At 37.2% G+C, this 23,512-nt stretch overlaps 4 protein-coding genes across 5 annotated transcripts in view; all 4 read left to right on the top strand.

Moving 5' to 3' along the window:
- Positions 1 to 3,521, top strand: part of LOC107850256 (DEAD-box ATP-dependent RNA helicase 42-like) — a 7,068-nt gene extending 3,547 nt beyond the window's left edge. Inside the window, exon 2 of the mRNA XM_047401761.1 lies at positions 3 to 3,521. Coding sequence (XP_047257717.1) covers positions 3 to 1,665 — 1,663 coding nt within the window. The 3' untranslated portion in view covers positions 1,666 to 3,521. The remainder of the gene's footprint in view (positions 1 to 2) is intronic.
- A 3-nt stretch (positions 3,522 to 3,524) lies between these two features.
- Positions 3,525 to 7,808, top strand: LOC107850255 (DEAD-box ATP-dependent RNA helicase 42). Its single transcript, XM_016694659.2, has one exon. It carries the CDS (start codon positions 4,020 to 4,022, stop codon positions 7,632 to 7,634), a length of 3,615 nt encoding a protein of 1,204 aa, XP_016550145.1. The 5' UTR covers positions 3,525 to 4,019; the 3' UTR covers positions 7,635 to 7,808.
- A 3,595-nt stretch (positions 7,809 to 11,403) lies between these two features.
- On the top strand, positions 11,404 to 17,282 carry LOC107850257 (15-cis-zeta-carotene isomerase, chloroplastic). Its single transcript, XM_016694662.2, has 4 exons — positions 11,404 to 11,916; positions 15,298 to 15,444; positions 15,571 to 15,780; positions 16,802 to 17,282. The coding sequence occupies exons 1-4, from the start codon at positions 11,491 to 11,493 to the stop codon at positions 17,135 to 17,137; spliced, it is 1,119 nt and encodes a 372-aa protein (XP_016550148.1). The 5' UTR covers positions 11,404 to 11,490; the 3' UTR covers positions 17,138 to 17,282.
- A 2,718-nt stretch (positions 17,283 to 20,000) lies between these two features.
- Positions 20,001 to 23,312, top strand: LOC107849799 (CRIB domain-containing protein RIC4). Of its 2 annotated transcripts, none has more exons than XM_016694355.2 (3): positions 20,001 to 20,240; positions 20,824 to 20,943; positions 23,008 to 23,312. In XM_016694355.2, the coding sequence occupies exons 1-3, from the start codon at positions 20,123 to 20,125 to the stop codon at positions 23,250 to 23,252; spliced, it is 483 nt and encodes a 160-aa protein (XP_016549841.1). In that variant the 5' UTR covers positions 20,001 to 20,122; the 3' UTR covers positions 23,253 to 23,312. The 2 variants fall into 2 exon arrangements, with proteins under 2 accessions (XP_016549841.1, XP_016549840.1); XM_016694354.2 differs by having other exon boundaries at positions 20,025 to 20,240; positions 20,824 to 20,961.
- Positions 23,313 to 23,512: the final 200 nt, after the last annotated feature.

Genomic DNA, 23,512 nt, shown 5'->3' with positions numbered 1-23,512 from the left:
AGAGAGCTTGTGCAGCAAATTCATAGTGATATTAAGAAATTTGCGAGAGTGATGGGTCTAACTTGTGTACCTGTGTATGGAGGTTCTGGTGTTGCTCAACAAATTAGTGAGTTGAAACGAGGAGCTGAAATTGTTGTGTGCACTCCAGGTAGGATGATCGATATTCTTTGTACAAGTGGTGGGAAGATCACGAATCTGCCAAGAGTCACTTACTTGGTCATGGATGAAGCTGATCGGATGTTTGATATGGGATTTGAATCTCAGATAGCAAGTATTGTCCAAAACACACAGCCAGACCGTCAAACAGTCCTGTTCTCTGCAACATTTCCTCGTCAGGTTGAAATACTAGCCCGTAAAGTATTGAACAACCCTGTCAAAATACAGGTAGGTGGTAGGAGTGTTGTGAATAAGGATATAACACAATTGGTTGAGGTGAGGCCAGAAAGTGATAGATTCCTTCGACTTCTTGAATTGCTTGGTGAATGGTGCGAAAAAGGTAAAATTTTGATATTTGTTCACACACAGGAGGAATGTGATTCTTTGTTTAGAGAATTAATCAAGCCTGGTTATGGCCGTTATGGCTGCGCCTCTCTTCATGGGGCAAAGGATCAGATTGATCGGAAGTCCACCATATTTAACTTTAAAAATAATACATGTAATTTGTTGATTGCTACTAGTATAGCAGCAAGGGGCTTAGATGTGAAGGAGCTTGAATTGATAATCAATTATGATGTTCCGAACCATTATGAGGACTATGTTCATCGTGTTGGGCGGACTGGACGAGCTGGTAGGAAAGGTTGTGCCATTGCATTCATATCCGAAGATGATGCAAGATATGCACCTGATCTTGTAAAAGCTTTACAATTGTCGGAGCAAGTTGTTCCAGATGACCTGAAAGCTCTTGCTGATAGTTTCAGGGCGAAGGTGAATCAGGGACTTGAGCAAGCACATGGGACTGGTTATGGTGGTAGGGGTTTTAAATTTAACGAAGAAGAGGATGAAGTGAGAAGAGCAGCCAAAAAGGCACAGGCAAAAGAATATGGATTTGAGGAGGATAAATCAGATTCAGAGGATGATGATGAAGGAATTAGAAAAGCAGGCGGCGACCTCAGTCAGCAGGCTGCCCTTGCTCAGGCTGCTGCTCTCGATGCTGCTTCCAAAGCGAGTATGGCTTCAGCAGCAACTCCAGTTTCCATTGGTCAGCTTCTTCCTAATGGTGTATTACCTGTTGCATTGCCAGGTGTACTTGGTATTAACATACCAGGCACAACAGCAGTTGCTGCTGGAAATGGACTGCCAGTCGGCTCAGCACGTGCCTTAAACTTGCGGCAGAAATTAGCAAAGATTCAGGCTGATGCAATGCCTGAACATTATATAGCAGAATTAGAGATCAATGATTTTCCTCAAAACGCTCGCTGGAAGGCTACGCACAAGGCAACTTTGGATCCTATTTCTGAATGGACAGGAGCTGCCATTACCCCTCGAGGACAGTATGCTCCACCTGGCAAGGTACCAGAGTCGGGGCAAAGGAAGCTGTACTTGTTCATTGAAGGCCCTACAGAGCAATCTGTCATGAGAGCAAAAGAACAAGTTTTGAAGGACATTACCATGCAAGCATCATCACTTCGTGGTTCAGCTCAATCAGGCAGATACTCGGTTGTGTGAGAATGGATGTCGTTGCCATTGGTATTGTTTCTTTTTCGACTTTTATCTATTCAGGCATATTATTTCCTAAGTTTTGTCGCTCGATTTAGAGATGACTTACCTTTTAATGATGTAAACAGGTTTAACTAGATACATGATTATTCTCACTGATCAGCCATGGTTTGTTCCTCTGCTATATGATTTTATAAATCCCGTTATCATTAAGTTGAAATTTCGATTATCTATATTACTTGATTCCCTTACTGATAGTACCATCAAAGCTTTGAAACTGCCGCAGGGAGATTCCACGAAGTTGCACAGGAAGAAACATGGTATTCAGTCACCCCGACTAATATCTTGGTTAGGAAAGAAATAACATGTGGTAACTTTTAGCACAATTACTTGAATTTCTGTTACTTATATGTTATAGCAAGAATTGCTTGAGTTACTATGCATGAGGAATCATCATATATGCATAAAGTTGATGACGGAATCTCTTCACGCGTTCTTAATTTCGTCGGTTATTTATGCAGCATACGTCAATGAGCTCAGATAGCAAGATTCTTACTGTTGTTGGAGATGATCTCACTGACTTACTTGTTGATTCCAGCAACAGAAAGGATTAAATTATTACCACCTTCAAATCCGATGAGATGAGAAGTTCCGCATTGTGTGTTTACCTCGTATCAGTTCTTAATTCAGGAAGTGGAGTCTGAACTATGTGACCAGTAGCAGTTGCATTTTTCTCGTAGTTGCCTGTCTTACGACTTTTCCTACTCGTTATTTATTGTGCTTTAGTTATCACATTATTTGGTTATTGTTATTGTTATTTTTACGAATGAATTTTCCTTTTGACTGCTTTGATGTGCATTACTCGAGCCAAGGGTCTTTCGCAGACAGCCTCTCTACCTCCATAAGATAAGGTCTGCGTACTCTTTACACTCAGTTTCTGATCTCATAAATCTGTTCTAATTAAAGTTCTTTACTGTCTTTCGCATCTTCATGGCACGCTGATGGCCGCACCTCTGTGACTGAGAATCAAGATAAAACCTTCCGAATTTGGGACTTGAGAAACCTGCCACCACCTACAGCAGTGCTGAAGGAAAACATGGGTGCTGTCCGATCGATCAGTTACTCATCAGATGGGCGGTTCTTGGTAGTGGCTGAACCCGCAGAGTTTGTCCACATTTACAATGCCGAAGGAGAGTACAAGAAGCGTCATGTTTGGCGAGATATCCATCTATGAGTCCAGATGAGTCTCTTTATTTGGAATCTGGGATCAAACATATGCATGCTTTGCTGCAATACAGCAGTAGACAACGATAACAACAACAACAACATACTCAATGTATTCCCACAAAGTGGGGTTTGGGGAGGCTAAAGTGTACGCAGTCCATACCACTACCACAACAGTAGACATTCTTCTAAATACGTCGATTTGTTCTTTTAAACCTCATTTTAACAAAACATCATTTTTCAAACCTGTTTTGAAAATGTTTTTCTTGAGTTGAGCTAAGGGTCGAAACAACCTCTTTATCCCACAAAGGTAGAGGTAAGATTTGTGTACATCTCATCTTCCCAGGCCTATTGTGTGAGGTCGCGCTAAGTATGTTCTTGTAAACCTCATCGTAACAGGTTACATCAAATTATCAGGCAACATTTGTGAGACTACACTAGGTTCATTCGTGCCCCGGTACTTTAATAAGTAAAACATAAGTGGTCGAAGATATTCTTGACATTCAAATAACAAATAATTTTGTCTCGACATAAATTTATGTTTTTGTATCATTTAAGTTATGCCCCTTAATTCCTCTCAAGCTTATGTCAATAGAGGTTAAAGTTTTGTTCAGAACTCACAAGTTGCACCGTAAAAGGTATAACTTGATTTCTTGCTTATTTCATGTACAACTTATCTCGATAGAGGTAAAGTTTGGATGCCATAAAAAATATAATTTAATTTCTACCGAACTTATGCAAGTCAAACTTTGTTTCAGAACTCACTAAATGTGTCGCAAACAAAATGTCTTTAAACTTATGCCAAACGAATTAGATATTATACAAGAAAAAGAAATCTTATGAATAGAAATTAATTCCTTTTTCCTACAAAGAAAAAATAGAACTAAATTAAATCTTATGAATTTTTAAATAAAAATAAAATTAATTCCTTTTCCCTATTTGCCCCTCCTCCCTTAAAATTTGCCATCAAAAGTTTCACTCGATTCAACTTGTCTCAACTTACAAGTATAAAAAATCCAGTTCCAGAACAAAAACTAGGGTTTCAAAATCAGCTGATTTCGCCGGAGATAATTGGGGATTTTGCCGGAACAAGCTCCGGTACCATCGATTTCCTAATTCCGGTGAGGTATATTACTGATATGGAGGAGTTGAAGCACAAATCGTCGAAGAGAGAAGACGAATCGAAGAAATCGAAGAGAGAAGACGAGTCGAAGAAGCGTCACCGGGACAAAGAGGATAGAGATAGAGATCGAGATCGAGATAAGCGGGAGAGAGATCATCATCATCGAGATAAGAAGGATCGGGAAAGAGAGAAAAGCAGTCGGTACGAAAGAGAGAGAGAGAAAAGTGTTGATAGAGATAAGGCGAAGCATAAGGATAGGCATAAGGAGCGTGAGAAGAGCAGCAGCAAATTTCGAGATGAAGATGAAAGACCTAAGGGAGATAAGGAGGTTGAGAAGAGCAGCAAGTTTCGCGAAGACGATGAAAGACCTAAGGAGCGTGAGAAGAGCAGCAAAATTCGTGATGAAGATGAAAAAGTTAGAGATAGAGTGAAAGAGCGCGAAAAGGATAAGGAAGATCGCGAAGAAAGAGAGAGGGAGAGGAAGAAAGAACGCGAAAAAGAAAAGGAAGATCGAGATGAGAGGGAGAGGAAGAAAGAGCGTGAAAAGGAGAAGGAAGATCGAGAAGAGAGGGAAAGGGAGAGGGAGAGGAAAAGAGAGCGCGAAAAGGAGAAGGAAGATCGAGAAGAGAGGGAAAGGGAGAGGGAGAGGAGGAAAGAAAAAGAGAGGAGAGAAAGGGAGAAGGAGAGGATTCGAGAGAAGGATAGATACAAAGGGAGTGATGATGAAGTTGATCGCGAAAGAAAGAGGAGAAAGAGGGATAGTAATGATGAGCATTATAAGGAGAGAGGGGATAGGGAAAGGAGTAGCAAAACGAGTAATAGGTTAAGGGAAGGTAGCATTGATCAAGTATCAGCAGAAAAGAATGAGAAGAGCAGAGAGGAAGATTTAGCGGAGGAGCAAAGAAAATTAGATGACGAGATGGAGAAGCGAAGGAGGAGAGTTCAAGAGTGGCAAGAGTTAAAAAGGAAAAAAGAGGAGTCTGAAAGGGAAAAGCTTGGGGTTGATGTAGGTGGTGAAGAACCGAAATTGGGAAAGACTTGGACGTTGGATGGTGAGTCAGATGACGAAGATGCTGAGGGGAAAAATGGGATGGATATTGATATGGATGATAATGGTAAGGTAATGAAGGACGAAAATGGAGCTGGTAAAATGGTTAGTTCTAGCAATGGATCTGATTCACCTGTTATTCGGAATGGGGGTGATGGTGTAGCTGCGGATGATGATGAGATTGACCCTTTGGATGCTTTTATGAACTCTATGGTTTTGCCTGAAGTTGAGAAGCTTAGCAAATTTATGGTTAATAGCTTGGATGCTGAAAATTCCAGTTTGAAAGAGAAGAACGGTCCTGGTAAAGAAGAAAAACCTAAGATGGGCGTGAAGATGACCATGAAGAAAACCACGGGAAGAATTATCCCTGGTGAAGATTCTGATTCAGATTATGGGGACGTTGAGAATGATGAAGATACTTTGGAGGAAGAAGATGATGAAGAATTTATGAAACGGGTGAAGAAAACCAAGGTTGAGAAACTGTCATTAGTCGATCACTCAAAGATTGACTATCCTTCTTTCAGAAAGAACTTCTACATAGAAGTTAAGGAAATTTCAAGGATGAGTCCTGAAGAGGTTTCTGCTTACAGGAAAGAGCTTGAACTTAAGATCCATGGCAAGGATGTTCCAAAACCAATCAGAACATGGCATCAGACAGGATTGTCCTCAAAGATACTAGACACTATAAGGAAGCTGAATTATGAGAAGCCCATGTCTATTCAAGCTCAGGCTTTGCCAGTAATCATGAGTGGTCGGGATTGTATTGGGATTGCTAAGACGGGTTCTGGTAAGACACTTGCATTTGTATTACCTATGCTTAGACATATTAAGGACCAGCCTCCTCTGGCATCTGGAGATGGTCCTATTGGGCTAATAATGGCCCCTACTAGAGAGCTTGTGCAGCAAATTCATAGTGATATTAAGAAATTTGCGAGAGTGATGGGTCTAACTTGTGTACCTGTGTATGGAGGTTCCGGTGTTGCTCAACAAATTAGTGAGTTGAAACGTGGAGCTGAAATTGTTGTGTGCACTCCAGGTAGGATGATCGATATTCTTTGTACAAGTGGTGGGAAGATCACGAATCTGCGAAGAGTCACTTACTTGGTCATGGATGAAGCTGATCGGATGTTTGATATGGGATTTGAACCGCAGATAACGAGAATTGTCCAAAACACACAGCCAGACCGTCAAACAGTCCTGTTTTCTGCAACATTTCCTCGTCAGGTTGAAATACTAGCCCGTAAAGTGTTGAACAAACCTGTTGAAATACAGGTAGGTGGTAGGAGTGTTGTGAACAGGGATATAACACAGTTGGTTGAGGTGAGGCCTGAAAGTGATAGATTCCTTCGACTTCTTGAATTGCTTGGTGAATGGTTCGAAAAAGGTAAAATTTTGATATTTGTTCACACACAGGATAAATGTGATTCTTTGTTTAGAGAATTGCTCAAGCATGGTTATGGCTGCCTCTCCCTTCATGGGGCAAAGGATCAGACTGATCGTGAGTCCACCATATCCGACTTTAAAAGTGATGTATGCAATTTGTTGATCGCTACTAGTATAGCGGCGAGGGGCTTAGATGTGAAGGAGCTTGAACTGGTCATCAATTATGATGTTCCGAACCATTATGAGGACTATGTTCATCGTGTTGGGCGGACTGGTCGAGCTGGTAGGAAAGGTTGTGCCATCACATTCATATCCGAAGATGATGCAAGATATGCACCTGATCTTGTAAAAGCTTTACAATTGTCAGAGCAAGTTGTTCCAGATGACCTGAAAGCTCTTGCTGATAGTTTCAATGCGAAGGTGAATCAGGGACTTGAGCAAGCACATGGGACTGGTTATGGTGGTAGTGGTTTTAAATTTAACGAAGAAGAGGATGAAGTGAGAAGAGCAGCCAAAAAGGCACAGGCAAAAGAATATGGATTTGAGGAGGATAAATCAGATTCAGAGGATGAAGATGAAGGAATTAGAAAAGCAGGTGGCGACCTCAGTCAGCAGGCCGCTCTTGCTCAGGCTGCTGCTCTTGTTGCTGCTTCAAAAGCGAGTATGGCTTCAGCAGCAACTCCAGTTTCAGTTGGTCAGCTTCTTCCCAATGGTGGCTTACCTGTTTCGTTGCCTGGTGTACTTGGTATTAATATACCAGGTGCAGCAGCAGTTGCTGCTGGAAATGGTCTGCCAGTTGGCTCTAATGATGTGGCAGCCAGAGCAACAGCTATTGCAGCTGCCATGAACTTGCAGCATAACTTAGCAAAGATTCAGGCTGATGCAATGCCTGAACATTATGAAGCAGAATTAGAGATAAATGATTTTCCTCAAAATGCCCGCTGGAAGGTTACACACAAGGAGACTCTGGGTCCTATTTCTGATTGGACAGGAGCTGCCATCACCACTCGAGGACAGTATGTTCCACCTGGAAAGGTACCAGGGTTTGGGGAAAGGAAGCTGTACTTGTTCATTGAAGGCCCCACGGAGCAATCTGTCAAGAGAGCAAAAGCAGAATTGAAACGTGTGTTGGAGGACATTACCATGCAAGCATCATCTCTTCCTGGTTCGGCTCAACCGGGCAGATACTCGGTTCTATGAGAATGGATGTCGTTGCCTTTTATAATACTTCATTTTTGACTTTTTTCTATTCATGCATATTATTTCCTAAGTTTTGTTGCTCGATTAGAGATGACTTATCTTGTAATGATATAAACAGGTTTAACTAGATACATGATTATTCGCACTGATCAGCCATGGTTAGTTCTTCTGCTATATGATTTTATATAAGTCCTGTTATCATAACTTGAAATTTCAGTTATCTATGTTACTTGATTCTTTTGCTGATAGTACCGTCAAAGCTTTGAAACTGCCGCAGGGAGATTACACAGTTGCACAGGAAGAAACATGGTATTCAGTCACCCCGACTAATATCTTTTTTAGGAAAGAAAAACCTGTGGTAAATTTTATCGCACAATTACTTGAATTTCTATTTACTCCTATGTTATAGCAAGAATTGCTTGAATTTTACTATGCATGAGGAGTCATCATATAGGCACAAAGCTGACGGCGCTGTTCCAGTTTGCGCAATGGACCATGAGACGACTATAAGAGCAAAGGTATGTTGACAAGATGCACTGTTGTCTTTCCGTCGTCTTTGTGGATTTGGTGGTAAATGAGAACAGGAACTGCCTTGGCACATTTTTAAATGTATAACGTTCTGCTTGTACATTCTTAGCAACACTATTTAAAAAAAAATTGTAAGAGAATGGGAAGTGCCTTTCCAGAAGATAAAGTTGGGCTTGTATTGTCATTTCCTTGGTTCTTTATCATACTTGTTCAGTGGTTCGTAAGGGTTGGTATGCTTGCTACAATGAGAGTGGAGAGTTATCTCAATGCATCAATTCGATTTATTGATGTGTCTAATCCTAAAGATTTTATACATCAAAAAGATACTTTTCCCTACAAGGTTATAGGCCTGTTGCTTAGGGACGATCTGTTTAGCGTGGTAAGATCTGGTAAAAGGGATAGTATGTGTATCGTTCAGTTGTCTTGTTTTATTTGCTTAGTTGGTTAGACTGGAGTTAGTTGCTGCTAGGCACGTGCCCAGTGTTTTCGATTTTCCTTTGTTAGTCTCTTTACTTTCTCAATGTACTTCTATTTGTCTTTGAGGTTGAATAGACTGTCTTTCTCACTTTTTTATGTGGTTCTCGTATTTCTATCCTAACAGTGGAAGAGAATGGTCACAAATGCAAATATTTGTTGGACGAGGTGTTAGTTTTACCTGTAAACCGCCCAAGTTTGAGCGACTTAGCTGTCTGACTGTTTTATGTTTTACGAAAGCCCTGTGAAGCATCCCTAACTCGCTCATTCAATCTTGAGATAACTGAAGTGAAAAAATATTCTAATTGGTCCAATGTATGAATGTTATAACCAAAGGAACCATGTTGAGGCAACCTTCCCTTTTCGATAGCACATCTGAGTGTATAATTTTTATGCCATGTATAATTGTTCGATTTCTATGATTCCCATGTGTTATCAGTGTAACTTGACTTTGTCTCCCCTGCTGGAAAAGTCTTATGGGGTTAAGATGTGCTTTCAATGCTCGTTAGTTGTTACTCCATGTTCACTTAATTGCTCGTGATTCATTTCTACCGGATGGTTTATGTAGGAATATAAGCTCAAGTGACGAATAGTCCTGAAACTGATGGTTTGTTTCAATGCAGTTCTCGTTGTAGTATTCGAGGACAGAGGAGAAACGAATCATTTTTTGTGTTACTGATGTGCATAGTGATCTCTATGAATCTCATCAGAATTTTCTGATGCAGGTTTTGACAGTGATGTAGCGCAGACCTAATGGAGAGGGGGAAAAAGAAGTATTGAAGCAACTTATGAAATCTGCCATTCGTTCATCCAATATGTTGTTTTTCACATCATAATAATATTCGTGGAAAATTAATTATTATCGCCATAGAGTTCCGGTCTAATGGTAAGACCGTATTGCGTGATGTGGTTGCGTGAGCACACACCTCGGGTTTGAAACTTGCTAAAACAAAATCCTGGTTTTAACTGGGGAAGGGGGTAATGTGGGTGAGTGGATTCTTCTTTGAGCTTTGAATTGGTGTCTGTTAGCCCTCTGAGATTTCATAATTTCCATGAGTTTTGAGCTATCGATATATAGTAAACAAACTTCACCGAGGGTAATCGAAAACAACCTCTCTACTCCATCTGAGGTAGTGGTATGGACTGCGTAAGCCAGACCCCACTTTGTGGGAATACACCGGGTATGTTGTTGTTGTTGTTGTAAGCTTCACAAGGGGCTATCTTGTTTGAAAAATCGACGTTGATGTTCTGCTTGGTCCATTTACGGTGTTGCTTGTAAGTTGAATCCAGTAGACAATAAGGGATCTAGATGTTAGAAAACCTACAATGGGTGTCAAATTGGAATTTAGTATTAGCTTAATTTGAATGCTCCAAATAAGAGTTTATTCAATAATAGCCATTCTCCAAGGTTGCAAAATACATAAAATGAGGGTAACCAAAAAGCTTTTCGAACTATGCAAAATTTTCGAAGTACTTGTGCATGATCAAAAAATGCTAGTTGCTTTAAATCTTCTTACTATTTACAACTTAGTTCTCTGTCATATCCATGGACAAGTTGTCCATATGAAACTCTCTTATTTCTATGGTAAGCTCACTTGGGACAAGTTACAAATCACTCGTGGCGGAGTCGAGATTTTCATTAGGGGTTTAGAAGTGTAATACGAAGTAGTTGACGTGGTTCAACATCTATTATAGATATATAAAAAAATAATTTTAATCATATATAAATAGTATAATTGAGTTCGAATGAATCCCCTTGTCCAGAGATTGTTCAGCCCTTGCAAATCACTTGCATGTATCCATGGTTAATGATATTTATTGTAGTGATGATAAAAAATATATGGAATGATTTTCTTTTCTCTACCCAAATATTTGTAGTAGTAGTAAATTAAAACGAGGACAAATATTTATTTGTATCGGATGTTCATATTAAATCAATTAAAATTTAATCCAACTTAGGTGTATTATATAAATGATTTTTTCTTGTAGATAGACATTTGTTTTTGCCGACCCAAACTAAGAGAAGAACACACTAAAAATAGGCACAAGTAGTGCGTCATTTACCCACTTTCCTCCCACTAGCTATCCAAAATGCCCACCAAAGAGCACATCTCCTTTGAGATACCTTTCTCCCCTTGCCTAACATCTTGTTTTGGTCACATTCTTGTCAAAAAATATTTTAGACAATTGAAGTTTTTAATAATTTTTATAAAATAAAAATAAATATTTTTGAATAGTAGCACAAACTAATAAAATTACCTTTGAAACTTTGAAGAGTCATAATTATTGTTCTAATACTCCCTCTGTTTCGTAATAAATGAATTGTTAAATTTTGGCACACATATTAAGAAAAAAGCATTAAAGATATAAATTTAACACAACTTTTCATTTTTACCTCAAAAAAGGAAAAAATTGATCTTGTAATATCTTTTCAAAAGTTAATTGGTTGTCAAATCATAAGGGTAAATTTGAAAGAAAATTCAATGATTCACTTATTTTAAAACACCAATAAATACCCTCAACAATTCACTTATTCCAAAATGGAGGGAATATTAATTAATTAAACATATCTTTTTCTAAATACTTACAACACATATTTTTTTCAAATGCTCTCATATAATCATAAGTTCACGAATTCAAGTTGAGAAAATAAAATCTCTAATAAAAATACAAAACAAAACTAAAAATAAAGATTTGTATTTTTTTTTTGTAAACTCTACACGTAACGATAGCTTTTATGCGTCGTGTCCCATTATACTTCCAACATAAAATTACTTTGGCCAAACAAAATTATAACTACCAAACTTTTCTCTTTCACCCACTCACACACTAGAGCTCACATAATCTTGTAAAAATGGCAACTTCAATTTTCCTCTCACACCCTCTTCCTCTTTTCTCTCATTTATCACGAAAACACCAGAAAATTCCAATTCCCAAACAAACTTCACCCTTAGCACACATACTACAACCCAACAACCCCATCACCAAGATTCCATTTTTACCATTTCCCACCTCTCTTTATCCATTTTCCTCAAACCCCCAAAAGGCATTTTGGTCAATTTCAGTGGGAAGAACAGAATTTGAGGAAAAAGATGAAATCTTGGTGGGTGAAGATTCTGCTGAATTTGAGTTATCTAAGCAAAAGATTTCATCTTGGGTTTATTTTGGTGGGATTCTTGGTGTTGTACTTTATGTTCTTAATGTTGTTTGGATTGATAATTCAACTGGATATGGAAAGTTATTTATTGATGCTGTTTCCAGTATTTCAGATAGCCATGAGGTGGGTTCTTTGTACCTCGATTATAATATTGTTTTGTTGTAGTTTATGTTCTGTTCTGTTACGGTCTGCTGTTGTAGTTTCTTGTACCTCGATTCTTGTTTTGTTGCAGCTTCTGTTCTGTTACTGTCTGCTGTTGTAGTTTCTTGTTCCTCGATTATCGTTTTGTTTTGTTGCAGTTTATGTTCTGTTCTGTTAGTTCTGTTACTATCTGCTGTTGTAGTTTCTGGTACCTCGATTATCACATTGTTTTGTTGCAGTTTATGTTCTGTTCTGTTACTATCTGTTGTTGTAGTTTCTGTTATTTTGTGGTGTTTTCGGGTACAAGATTCTGTATTTAGGCACTACAACTTCAACACTAGTTCAAGTTTAAAACAAGAACATTATGAAGTACAAAAACACCCTCAACACAAGATCAAAGTGATCTTTCTAAGAAGTGTGTTTTATTTTTTTTCAGAAATTAAGATGAAACAGAAATATAAAGCCAAGTCCCCCGACTTCACGGAGTGTCCTTAAGGAATAATTCCCCTCACTGTACCCAAGGTTTTGGAATCTTCCTCCCCGGATAAAATGGCTTTCAATCCAACTATAGTGGTACCTCAAATAATTGGATTCGTCGAACTCACTCAACGATTTTGATTGATCACAAAGAATGTTTTGAAGACAAGAAGAGTTTGTATATTCAAAAAAAATTTCATACCAAAATCTGTGGATAAATGCAGGTTTATATAGCCATCAAGTGCCCCTACCGAAAGGTGGCAATGGTTCATCCAAAAAGGTGTATCCTTTGGAAGAGTCATGTCTGTTCATTCGAAACATTGTGTCTTTTTTTTAACAGACACAACTATCTGAACAGTCACTCCTTTTCCAAAACAATATGTCTTTTCATAAAAGGTTGTGCCCCTCCATTTTCCATTCACACCAATTGAACCCAACAGTTTCTTGTACCTCGATTACCGAACTGTTTTGTTGTGTTCTTTTCTGGTACTGTCTGTTGTTATAGTTTCTTGTACCTCGATTATTGTATTGTTTTGTTGTAGTTATGTTCTGTTCTGTTATTGTCTGTTGTTTTCTCGTTTTGTTAGTATCTGTTGTTTCTTGTATTTCCATTATTTCTTTTTTTGAACTACTTTGGACTGTCTTTTCTTGTGTTGGGGTCTATGGGAAACAGCCTCTCTACTTTTGAGGTAGGGTAAGGTGTGCGTATATTCTACCCTTTTTCTATTTCCTTCAAAACCCAGAAAGGAATTTTGGTCAATTTCAGTGGGGAGAACAGAATTTGAGGAAAAAGATGAAATCTTGGTGGGTGAAGATTCTGCTGAATTTGAGTTATCTAAACAAAAGATTTCGTCTTGGGTTTATTTTACTGGGATTCTTGTTGTTGTGCTTTATGTTCTTAATGTTGTTTGGATTGATAACTCAACTGGATTTGGAAAGTCATTCATTGATGCTGTTTCCAGTATTCAGATAGCCATGAGGTGGATTCTTTGTACCTCGATTATCGTATTGTTTTGTTGCAGTTTCAGTTCTGTTCTGTTACTGTCTGCTGTTTTTTTTTACAATATGTTGTACCTCGATTATCGTTTTATTTTGTTGTAGTTTCAGTTATGTTACTATTTGTTGTTTTGTTATTATCTGTAGTTTCTCGTACTTTTGTTATTTCTTATTGTTTTGTTGTATTTTCAATTTTGTTACTACATATGTTATTTTGTTATTATGTGTTGTTTCTTATACTTCCGTTATTTCTTTTGCTGAACTGCTTTGGACCGTCTTTTTCTTGAACCGGGGGTCTATTGGAAACATTCTCTCTACCTTTGATGTAGCGGTAAGATCTGTGTACATCCTATCCTCCCCTGACCCCACTTTGTGGACTACACTGTGTATGTTGTTGTTGTTGTTGAGGTTTTCTTTACTTGATTTAGGGGTGTAAATTGTTAGAACAGAAATTATCCCTGTCTGAAATCCACTATGCTTTGAGAAATTTGCATAGGCCGAGTTAGAAAAGAAAAAAGGGGTATCTTTTCGTGAAAAAGAAACTTACAATAAAAGAGAATTACTTGGGGAGAGTTACATTATTCTGTTTTCTGTTTCTTAAACTTTATGTGATAGTGGTTTTTAAATTTTGTAGTTTTCTTACAAGGGACGGAGTTTCCACTTCTTCCTATGTGCATATATTTTTTAAATAGTGGTGTCAAACTTGGTTAGATACTATTTACAATATTTTTTTAATAGTTGTGTCCAAGCCAGGTATTGCAAACCTTCTCTGTTCTACCGGGTACTTATATCCTCCTACAAATATAGGTATTCCTGTAACTCTACTCAACAAGTGTCAGGAAAATATGCAGAATTTATCAAACTCTTCTTTTGGCTTCTGCGGGATTTAAATCCTGGTCTAGCATGATCTTCATTCTAGTCTCATTGCCTGCTAGCTCACACCCCTGTGCGATATCAACCACTGGTTCTTGTCTGATAAATTTATTTTGACAATGAAATGGGGCTTAAGGCTTCTAATTTCTGCTTTCTAGACTTTGGCATATAACTCGAAGGACCTTTCTGTTCAGGTAGATGTAAAGGTTCTTGCTTGAGTTTAGTGCTACTTGTAGCAAAGTTATTGCTTAACTGAGCTTTACAAATGCTTGGGACAGTTCCGTTGGAATTGGCATATGAACTAACATATTGTAACTTCAATATCTAAGGAAGTTGGTGAAGAATTGCTGCTTTGTCTGATCTTTATTTTTCTTTGCCGGAAAATTCCATCAAAATTAAAGTCTCGTTTCTCTTTCTGCAGTAACTAAATATCATGTGTATAATAGTATATTTAAGAAAATGTACTTGTTTCTTATGTTGTTTGGCCTATAATTGGTTGGAATAGAGAACATAGCAAGATAAGACGTCCCTGGCCTCTGTAATCAAGAACTATATTTAAGTTTTCGGGCCTGATAACATTTTGCAATCCATAATATATTTTATGCACTTGGTTTTCAGAGAAATGTCAAATAAGAACCAACTAGGGAAGGTCAGTTTGAAGATGTTAATCTCCTTAAAACCTTAAGAGCTGCATGAAACTATTGTTGTTTGGGCACATGTAGAGGAACATAATGTATTGGCCTTGCAATGAAGACTATTTAACGTTGATAATGCTCGAAGAGTATTTTTTTTGTTCCGGATTCGTTCTATTAGTCTTCTTGATAAGATGCATGTGAGTTCTTAACGAATCATATGGACTAACATAAAGTGGTCTATTAGTCTGTTGTCCCTTTCTTCGTATACTTCTTCCCATTCCACTTTGGCTTTCTTGGTAACCAGCATATGCTATTAATTTTTTTTCGTTTTGCAGACCTAAATTTCTGTTTGCTAAGCATTTATCCAAATGTTTCTATGCAGATTGTAATGCTTTCCCTTACCTTGATTTTCGCAATAGTCCACAGTGGTCTTGCTAGTCTTAGAGACAAAGGTGAGGAACTCATTGGAGAGCGTGCTTTTCGTGTATTGTTTGCTGGGATATCCCTGCCATTGGCAGTCAGCACAATTGTGAGTTTCTAGTCTGCCGGCAGAAACCGAGAATTTAGTATTTTTCGGTAACTTCTATAATTTTACGGTGCAATGCTTGATACATGGAAATTTAACATAACCAAAGGTTCTTATGATGGTATGCAGGTGTATTTCATTAACCACCGATACGACGGAGTGCAGTTATGGCAAGTAAATGGCATTGCCGGTGTTCATGAACTGGTTTGGGTTTCTAATTTTATTTCCTTCTTCTTCCTGTACCCGTCGACATTCAATTTACTAGAGGTAGCGGCTGTTGACAAGCCCAAGATGCATCTTTGGGAAACTGGGATTATGAGGATTACCAGGCATCCACAGGTATATGATCAACATTCACTTAACTATTACTTACTGATGTAGAGATACCGAGTGAATCGGATATCATAATTCCTGAAACACCAATGCCTAGTTTTAGTTTCAACACTCTTTCTGAATCAAGCTACTATAACAAAGGACGTTTAAAATGATGATTTCTATTTATAGTTTCTGTACGGTTCAGGACTATTTTTTAAGGCTTCGTGTAGTTCAGACGTGCCTTAACTAACAAGCTCTACTACTACCAAAAGCTCAAATATGCCTATCGTAAATGGTCTATTCATAGCCACTCGTTAATAGTTGGGTATGCCACTGAACTTCATGAAAGGGCTTTCATATGCCACTCATAAAAGGGGGTGAGAGGAGTTGGGGGCTGGTAGTAATGAAGGGTCAAGATAATGCAGTGGCAAAATCTGGTAATAGTACGGTTCTGTTAGTGGTTAGTGGCACGAATGAACCAAATGTGTCACGGCAATGGCATTTTTATGCCAAACTATTAACGAGTGGTATGGATAGGCCATTTTCGATAGTTATATGGCATATTTGAGCTTTTTCCCTTTTACTTTTGATTCTTTGAATCAAGAATTGGCTCAATGGATCGGTGATTTTTTTTTTTTAAAATGTTAAATAAGGCATGTCACACAGAAAAATATCACAAGAATCTGCGTACAGATGTTGCTGGCATGTTTCACATAATTGTTATTCTTTTTCTTTGTACATACATGTTGCATGACGGACCAGCATTTTTTTCTTTTATTTGCTGTCTCATTGAAGGGGAGCCTTGGAGTAACTGATAAAGTTGCTTCCATGTGACCAGGAGGTCACGGGTTCAAGCCTTGGAAACAGCCTCTTGTAGGAATGCAATGTAAGGCTGCGTACAATACACCCTTGTGGTGGGGCCCTTCCCCGGACACCGCGCATAGTGTTAGCTTTAGTGCACCGGGCTGCCCTTTTGCTGTCTCATTTCTTGTTTTAAGTTACTCCGTCTGTGATAGCTAATTGAACCCTCCGCTCTCTATATTAGCTGGTTGGGCAGGTGATATGGTGCTTAGCTCACACGTTGTGGATTGGAAATTCAGTTGCAGTGGCAGCGTCAGTAGGTTTGATAGGACATCATCTGTTTGGTGCCTGGAATGGGGACCGGAGGTTAGCCATACGATATGGTGAGGCTTTTGAAGTCGTAAAGGAGAGAACAAGTATCATTCCATTCGCAGCTATTCTTGATGGTCGCCAAAAGTTGCCCGGAGATTATTACAAGGAATTTATCAGATTGCCATATCTATCGATAACAGCATTGACGTTAGGTGCCTACTTTCTCCACCCCGTTATGCAAGCCACCAGTTATCGACTACACTGGTAACCCTGATGTGTTACATAACTCTCTTTGATACAAAAAATTGTGGAGATATATAGGTTCTGTTGTCTGTTTAACTGTTGTAGCAACTATTATACTCAAAAAGTTTTTGGTGTCAAATTGAGATATGACATGATTAGTTCCACAAAAACTGTGTCCTAACCATAGTAAATACCTTCTTGTTGTACCAAAATCGAGATTTTTGTCTTCGCGTTGTACCAGAATAGAGATCTGATTTAAACGACTAGGTACAACATACGAGTTTGATCCATTAGGTTCGTGCCAAATAGTGTCCCAAACTACAATAGAGGGAACAAGAATGCAACTATCTAATCAAGATCAAGATCACAGTTCCGACCATTTCTTTGAAGGCAGAAAGGTGAAGAAGTGTTTAGCCACACTCTCCGTGGAACAACTAATCAAAGCGCTAATCAGAAATCATAAAGCGAACAACTATTACGGGGTAGAATTAACTGTATCCAGGTGCCAAATAGTCCTGAGCTACAATAGAAGGGACAAGAATGCAACTATCTAAGCACGATCACAGTTCCGGCCATTTCTTTGAAGGCAAAAAGGCGAAGAAGTGTTTAGCGACACTCTTCGTGGAACAAACTATTCAAAGAGCTGATCAGAAATCATAAAGCGAACAACTATTATGGGGTAGAATTAACTGTATCCAGGTGCCAAATAGTGTCCTGAGCTACAACAAAGGGGACAAGAATGCAACTATCTAAGCACGATCACAGTTTCGACCATTTCTTTGAAGGCAGAAAGGCGAAGAAGTGTTTAGCCACACTCTTTGTGGAACAACCTATTCAAAGCGCTGATCAGAAATCATAAAGCGAACAACTATTACGAGGTAGAATTAACTGTATCCAGGTGCCAAATAGTGTCCTGAGCTACAACAGAGGGGACAAGAATGCAACTATCTAATCAGGATTACAGTTTCGACCATTTCTTTGAAGGCAGAAAGGTGAAGAAGTGTTTAGCCACACTTTCCGTGGAACAACAAATCAAAGCGCTGGTCAGAAATCATAAAGCGAACAACTATTACGGGGTAGAAATAACTGTATTTAGGTGCCAAATAGTGTCCCGATCTACAATAGAGGGGACAAGAATGCAACTATCTAATCAAGATCACAGTTCCGAAAGAAGACACAAAGGCAAAGAAATGTTTAGTCATACTCTCCATGGAACAACTAATCAAAGCGCTGATCAAAAATCATAAAGCGAACAACTATTATAGAATAGAAATAATTATATCCAAGTCAAATTGCACGCATCTCGATTATTTCACCAAGTAGTTTACTAGGCCTACCTAAAAGGAGCAAGTCAATTTGGACCAAATCCAAAAATGAAGAGAAAAAAAAAAAAGGAGAATTAAAAAACACTCAATTCCACTTTTGGTGTTCAAGAAGTATCAAATGAAAGTACACCAAATTCTTTTGACTTTCTTTTACTTTTTGTGAGATTGAAGAAATACATGTGGCCAATTTGAATGAATATTTTATATATAAAATTTCCTTTGGATTTACTCTTCCTCATGCAATGTGATTGGAAGAGTTGGGAATGAGTAGGTTCACTTAGGATTATTAAGCTAAAAAGAGAGATTGTAGAAGCATCTTTTTAGGATGACTTTGATATGTCCCACATAAACTAAAAAAAAATAAAAATTCAGACCACTGTTCGATATTTATATTCGAGTTTCACAAAATTTAAATTCGTATCGAAAAGTCTCAAAGTAAAGCGTTTCACAAAAAGGCGACTCTATATCCAGAAACTTTAATTAAGGATAATGACGTGCTTACCACTCTACCACGGCAGTTAATTTAAGATAACTAACTAAACTATCATCAGCATTAAAGAAGTGAAATTATATTGATGCATACTTCTAATACTTTGCATAGGAACCTTTTTTAATGTGGCATATATACATCACTCAAAAAGAACATACAAGTACATATATGGTTATGTGACCACTATGCAGTAAAGTAGCAAGCACTCTTCATTCTTGACTAGAGGTCTCGGAATCGAGCGTTTAGTATGAAATCGCTTTTGATAAGTCGTCTTTACCCCATAACGAAGGGGTGCCTTGGAGTAACTGGTCAGACCAGGAGGTCACGGGTTCAAGCCTTGGAAACAGCCTCTGGCAGTAATGCGAGGTAAGGTTGCATACAATACAATCTTGTGGTGGGACCCTTCCCCGGACCCTGCGCATAGCGAGAGGTTTATTGCACCGGGCTTCCTTTTTTTAGTCTTTACCCCATAACGTGAGACTTCTTCAAACAAATTTAGATTAATCAAACCTCAAAATAGATACCGAATATCAAGTGAAAAAACAAAAAGGTATATATAGAAAAATCATGTAACGCCTCACCCCCACCCCACCTAGGGGCGGAGCTACACTTGGGATAGGGGGTTCATCCGAACCTCCTTTGATAGAAAATTATATTATATATACATGATTAAAATTATTTTTTATGTATATATTATAAATATCAAACCCCTTTCGATTAGTTCGTATATTCACTCATGAATCTCCTTGGTAAAAATTCTGGATCCGCCACTGACCCCACCCCACCCCCTTCTCTCTCACACACACAGAGACTTCATGGGGCTAGAGGATTTGGTCAGTGGGCTTTGTTTATTTCAAAATTTTGACAAGTAATCAGCCAACATTAGGCTGAGTTGCACAGTTTAACCAACTATATGTATCCACTTTATTAAGTTTCTAAACCGCTCCATCATTTCAATATCCTCTTTCTATTTGCTTTTCTAATTTAATTTCAAATTGCCACCAACCTACTTTAATATTGGGTATGTCTTACATTTCTATAATTAAAATCATTCTAACTTGTTATTAAAGCCAATTGCTTAACACATCTCATTATTATTATTATAACTCTCTTTCTATATATATATATCATCTCATTTTTTGTGATTTATATCCTATAGTTCACTGTTGATTTCATATTCTAATTGGAAGAAAATATGAAGGAAAATTCAATAGAGAAGTTTTTCATGTTGCCATTCTTTATAGTGTGTGGTTCTGAGTCAAGTGTTGCAGTGTGTACCAACAGCCAAACAAAGAATTCATCACAAAAAACAAGTATGTTTTTCTCTCCCTCCCCTAGCTGCTGATTCGACAGAATTCAGTAACTTCGGCTCATATATGCATGAATAAATAATAGAGATAAGCCTCCGGTATTCCAAAACTATGGTCAAAGTTGCTACGACACACTCCAACTTCACAGGGGTCCTATTACACCCCTGAACTCAATTTTTAGCGTATTTTTATCACCCTTTTGTGCAGACGTGACACCTTTATTACATAAAAATGAGGCCCACGTCAAAGGTATCATGTCAGCTAAAAAAGTTGACAAAAATACTCTAAGATTTAGTTCAGGTGGTAATCAAACCCCTGTAAAATTGGAGTGTGACATAATAAATTTGATCATAGTTTGAGGAGCTACTAGATGTTTTACCCTTGGTATTACATGTTGGTTATTATCCATAGTAACTTTGGTTCAATCTCAAACATTGAACTCATTTTGTTATTGCATAAAATAATTTGTGGTATAGTATTTGGTACAATTAGTCAAGTACCTTTTGTGTATGTTGTTACTATTATTTTCTTTTTTTGTTGTAATATTGCTATTTTGCCACTTTAATTTGTGTGTGGCTTATTGAAGAAAGACAAGAAGGAGAAGAGAGGTTATCAAGTGTAAAAATGAAGAGCTTTTGGGGATTTTGGGCCATGACAAGGCCAAGATTTTCACAAAATATGCAAAGATTGAAAAGACATTTCAAAGGTTTCTCTCAATTATTTGGTACGCAATAAATCATTGTCCATTGTACTCTCTATTTGTAAGATTTCGAGATGAGCATCCAGTAATCCTCGAACTATGGTCAAAGTTGCTACGATACACTCCAACTTCATAGGATCCTATTACCCCAGAACTCAATTTTAACGTATTTTTGTCACCATTTTATGCTGACGTGGCACCTTTATTACATAAAAATAGGAGGCCATGTCAAAGCTGTCATGTCAACTAAAAAAGGTTGACAGAAGGTGTCACGTCAGTACAAAAAGGTAACAAAAATACTCTAAAATTTAGTTCAGGAGATACTAAAACTTCCGTGAAGTTGGAATATATCGTAGCAAATTTGATTATAGTTTCGGATTACTAGATGTTTTACTCTATTATCACTAGTTACTAGTTCTCATTTTTATCTTTTCTCCCCACTAGTCACGAATCCACATTCATGTAGAAACAAAAGTAAAAAAGGTAAAGTTATTTTTCATTTAGACACCTCATCTAAGATTTTTACCGTTAAGACACCTTAAAAACTTTATCGAAATATAATGAAAAGTGAGCGGTCATACGAAACGAGTTCAAGGTTCAATTAAAAAATCCTTGACAAAAAAGGATGAATAAAAAGTATAGTCGTTACACCAAAACTAGGTGTCTTCTCATTAAACAAGACCTTTAACTTAACATCAAATTATAACTATGACCTTTAACTTTGTCAGTGCACAAGTAGGTCCTTTAACTACTCTCTCCGTTTAAAAAAAAATGACTTACTTTCCTTTTTAGTCCGTTTAAAAAAGAATGACCCCTTTCCATTTTTGGCAATACTTTAATTTCAACTTTCCAAATGACATGTTTATGACCACAAGATTAAAGGACATTTAGATACATTTGACACTACTTTAATTTAAGACCACAAAATTCAAAAGTCTTCTTTATTCTCTTAAACTTTGTGTCAAATCAAAATAAGTCATTCTTTTTTAAACGGAGGGAGTATATTAAAGCTGAACAAAAAAACACTCAAATTCTGCAACTTACATGCGTGAAACTCAATCGCTCATATGTGGATTAGTAATCCACTCAGATGCTGCTACGTAATAAAAAAGATACATTATAACTATAACTTTTAACTTTGTCAGTGCACAAATAGTCCCTTTAATTATATAAAAACTGAACAAAAAATACTCCAATTCTAATTCTGACGCACGTGGTTTTGAGTGTATACACGCATTTTGCTAGGTAAGATTAGAGTGTTTTTTCGTTCAGCTTTTGAATAGTTACAGGACCTACTTGTACATTGGTAAAGTTAAAAGTCATAGTTATAATTTAATATCAAGTTAAAAGTCTTGTTTATGTATTATCTCAAATGAAAAATTAGTAATTTAAAACGCTAGCTCATGAAATGAGGATGATGATGATAGTCAAGTACCATACAAAACGCTAACAATGCATGTATTCAACTAATACACATAAGATATTATATTATGTGCTTCATATCGAAAATCACAATGATTAAAACAAGTTTGAATGATGTTAAATAAAATGAATTATCAAATTTAACTTAGCGTTAAAAAAAGGAAAAACAATGTAAATTCGACAGTTTGGAGCTTAATTTAAAAAAAAAATAAAAAATATTTTGCATAATTATGAAATCCTGATTTTGGATCTGTCGAGATACATAATTAGCTCTTGATATATCCAACGAAGATGCATTTTTTTCGTAAAGATACATAATTAACCCCGATACACGTTTTTCGATTTTGGATCTGTCGAGATACATAATACATCAAACGAAGAATTATTTTTTCCCCCTGTAAAGATACATAATTAGCTTCTGACACAAATTTTCGATTTCGAGTCTGTCGAGATACATAATTAACTCCCGATACATCCAACAAAGATACATAATTAGTCGAGATTTTTTTCATTATTTCGTAAGGCCGGAAATTTGTATAAATATGATAAGTTGTTGTGTGCGTTTATGTTATTTTTCCTTAAACAACCTAAATTTTTTTTTTTATATATATTTTTGCATTTGTTTGTCCTTAATTTTTTTTTTTTCAGCCCCAAAAGAAGAGGTAGAAGAAGAGGAAATGGAGATAGAAATAGGATATCCAACAGATGTGAAACATTTAACACACATAGGATGGGATGGATCAACTACAATTAATCCAATTAAAGGATTGGAAAATTTAAAACCACCTGAAATTATTTCATTTTCATCAATTTCAATTAAACAATTTGAAATTGCCATGGCTAATCAAGCTGGTGGAACTATAGGTGTTATTAATAGCAACAATTGTGCTTGATTTTTGAAAATTTTTAATTGTAACTTTCTATTGCTTTTCATTTAATATTCTCTCAGCTTATATCATTTTTTCATGGTTGGTTTATTATTTTATGTAGTATTTCTTTTTCGTACTTAATTTTATTATACGTTATTTGAGGCAATAATTTATCGAAAATAATCTCTAGCTATCTTTACAAGACAAGTAATAAGACTACAGACACATCATAGAGATTGTATATACATGCATAGGTTCCGTCTCTTTTGAAAAAGTGTATCAAT

The sequence above is a fragment of the Capsicum annuum genome, chromosome 12 (assembly GCF_002878395.1).
Source record: "Capsicum annuum cultivar UCD-10X-F1 chromosome 12, UCD10Xv1.1, whole genome shotgun sequence".
Classification (NCBI taxonomy): domain Eukaryota; kingdom Viridiplantae; phylum Streptophyta; class Magnoliopsida; order Solanales; family Solanaceae; genus Capsicum; species Capsicum annuum.
Note: the sequence above shows the minus strand (reverse complement) of the source record. Positions and strands in the feature narration are given on the sequence as shown.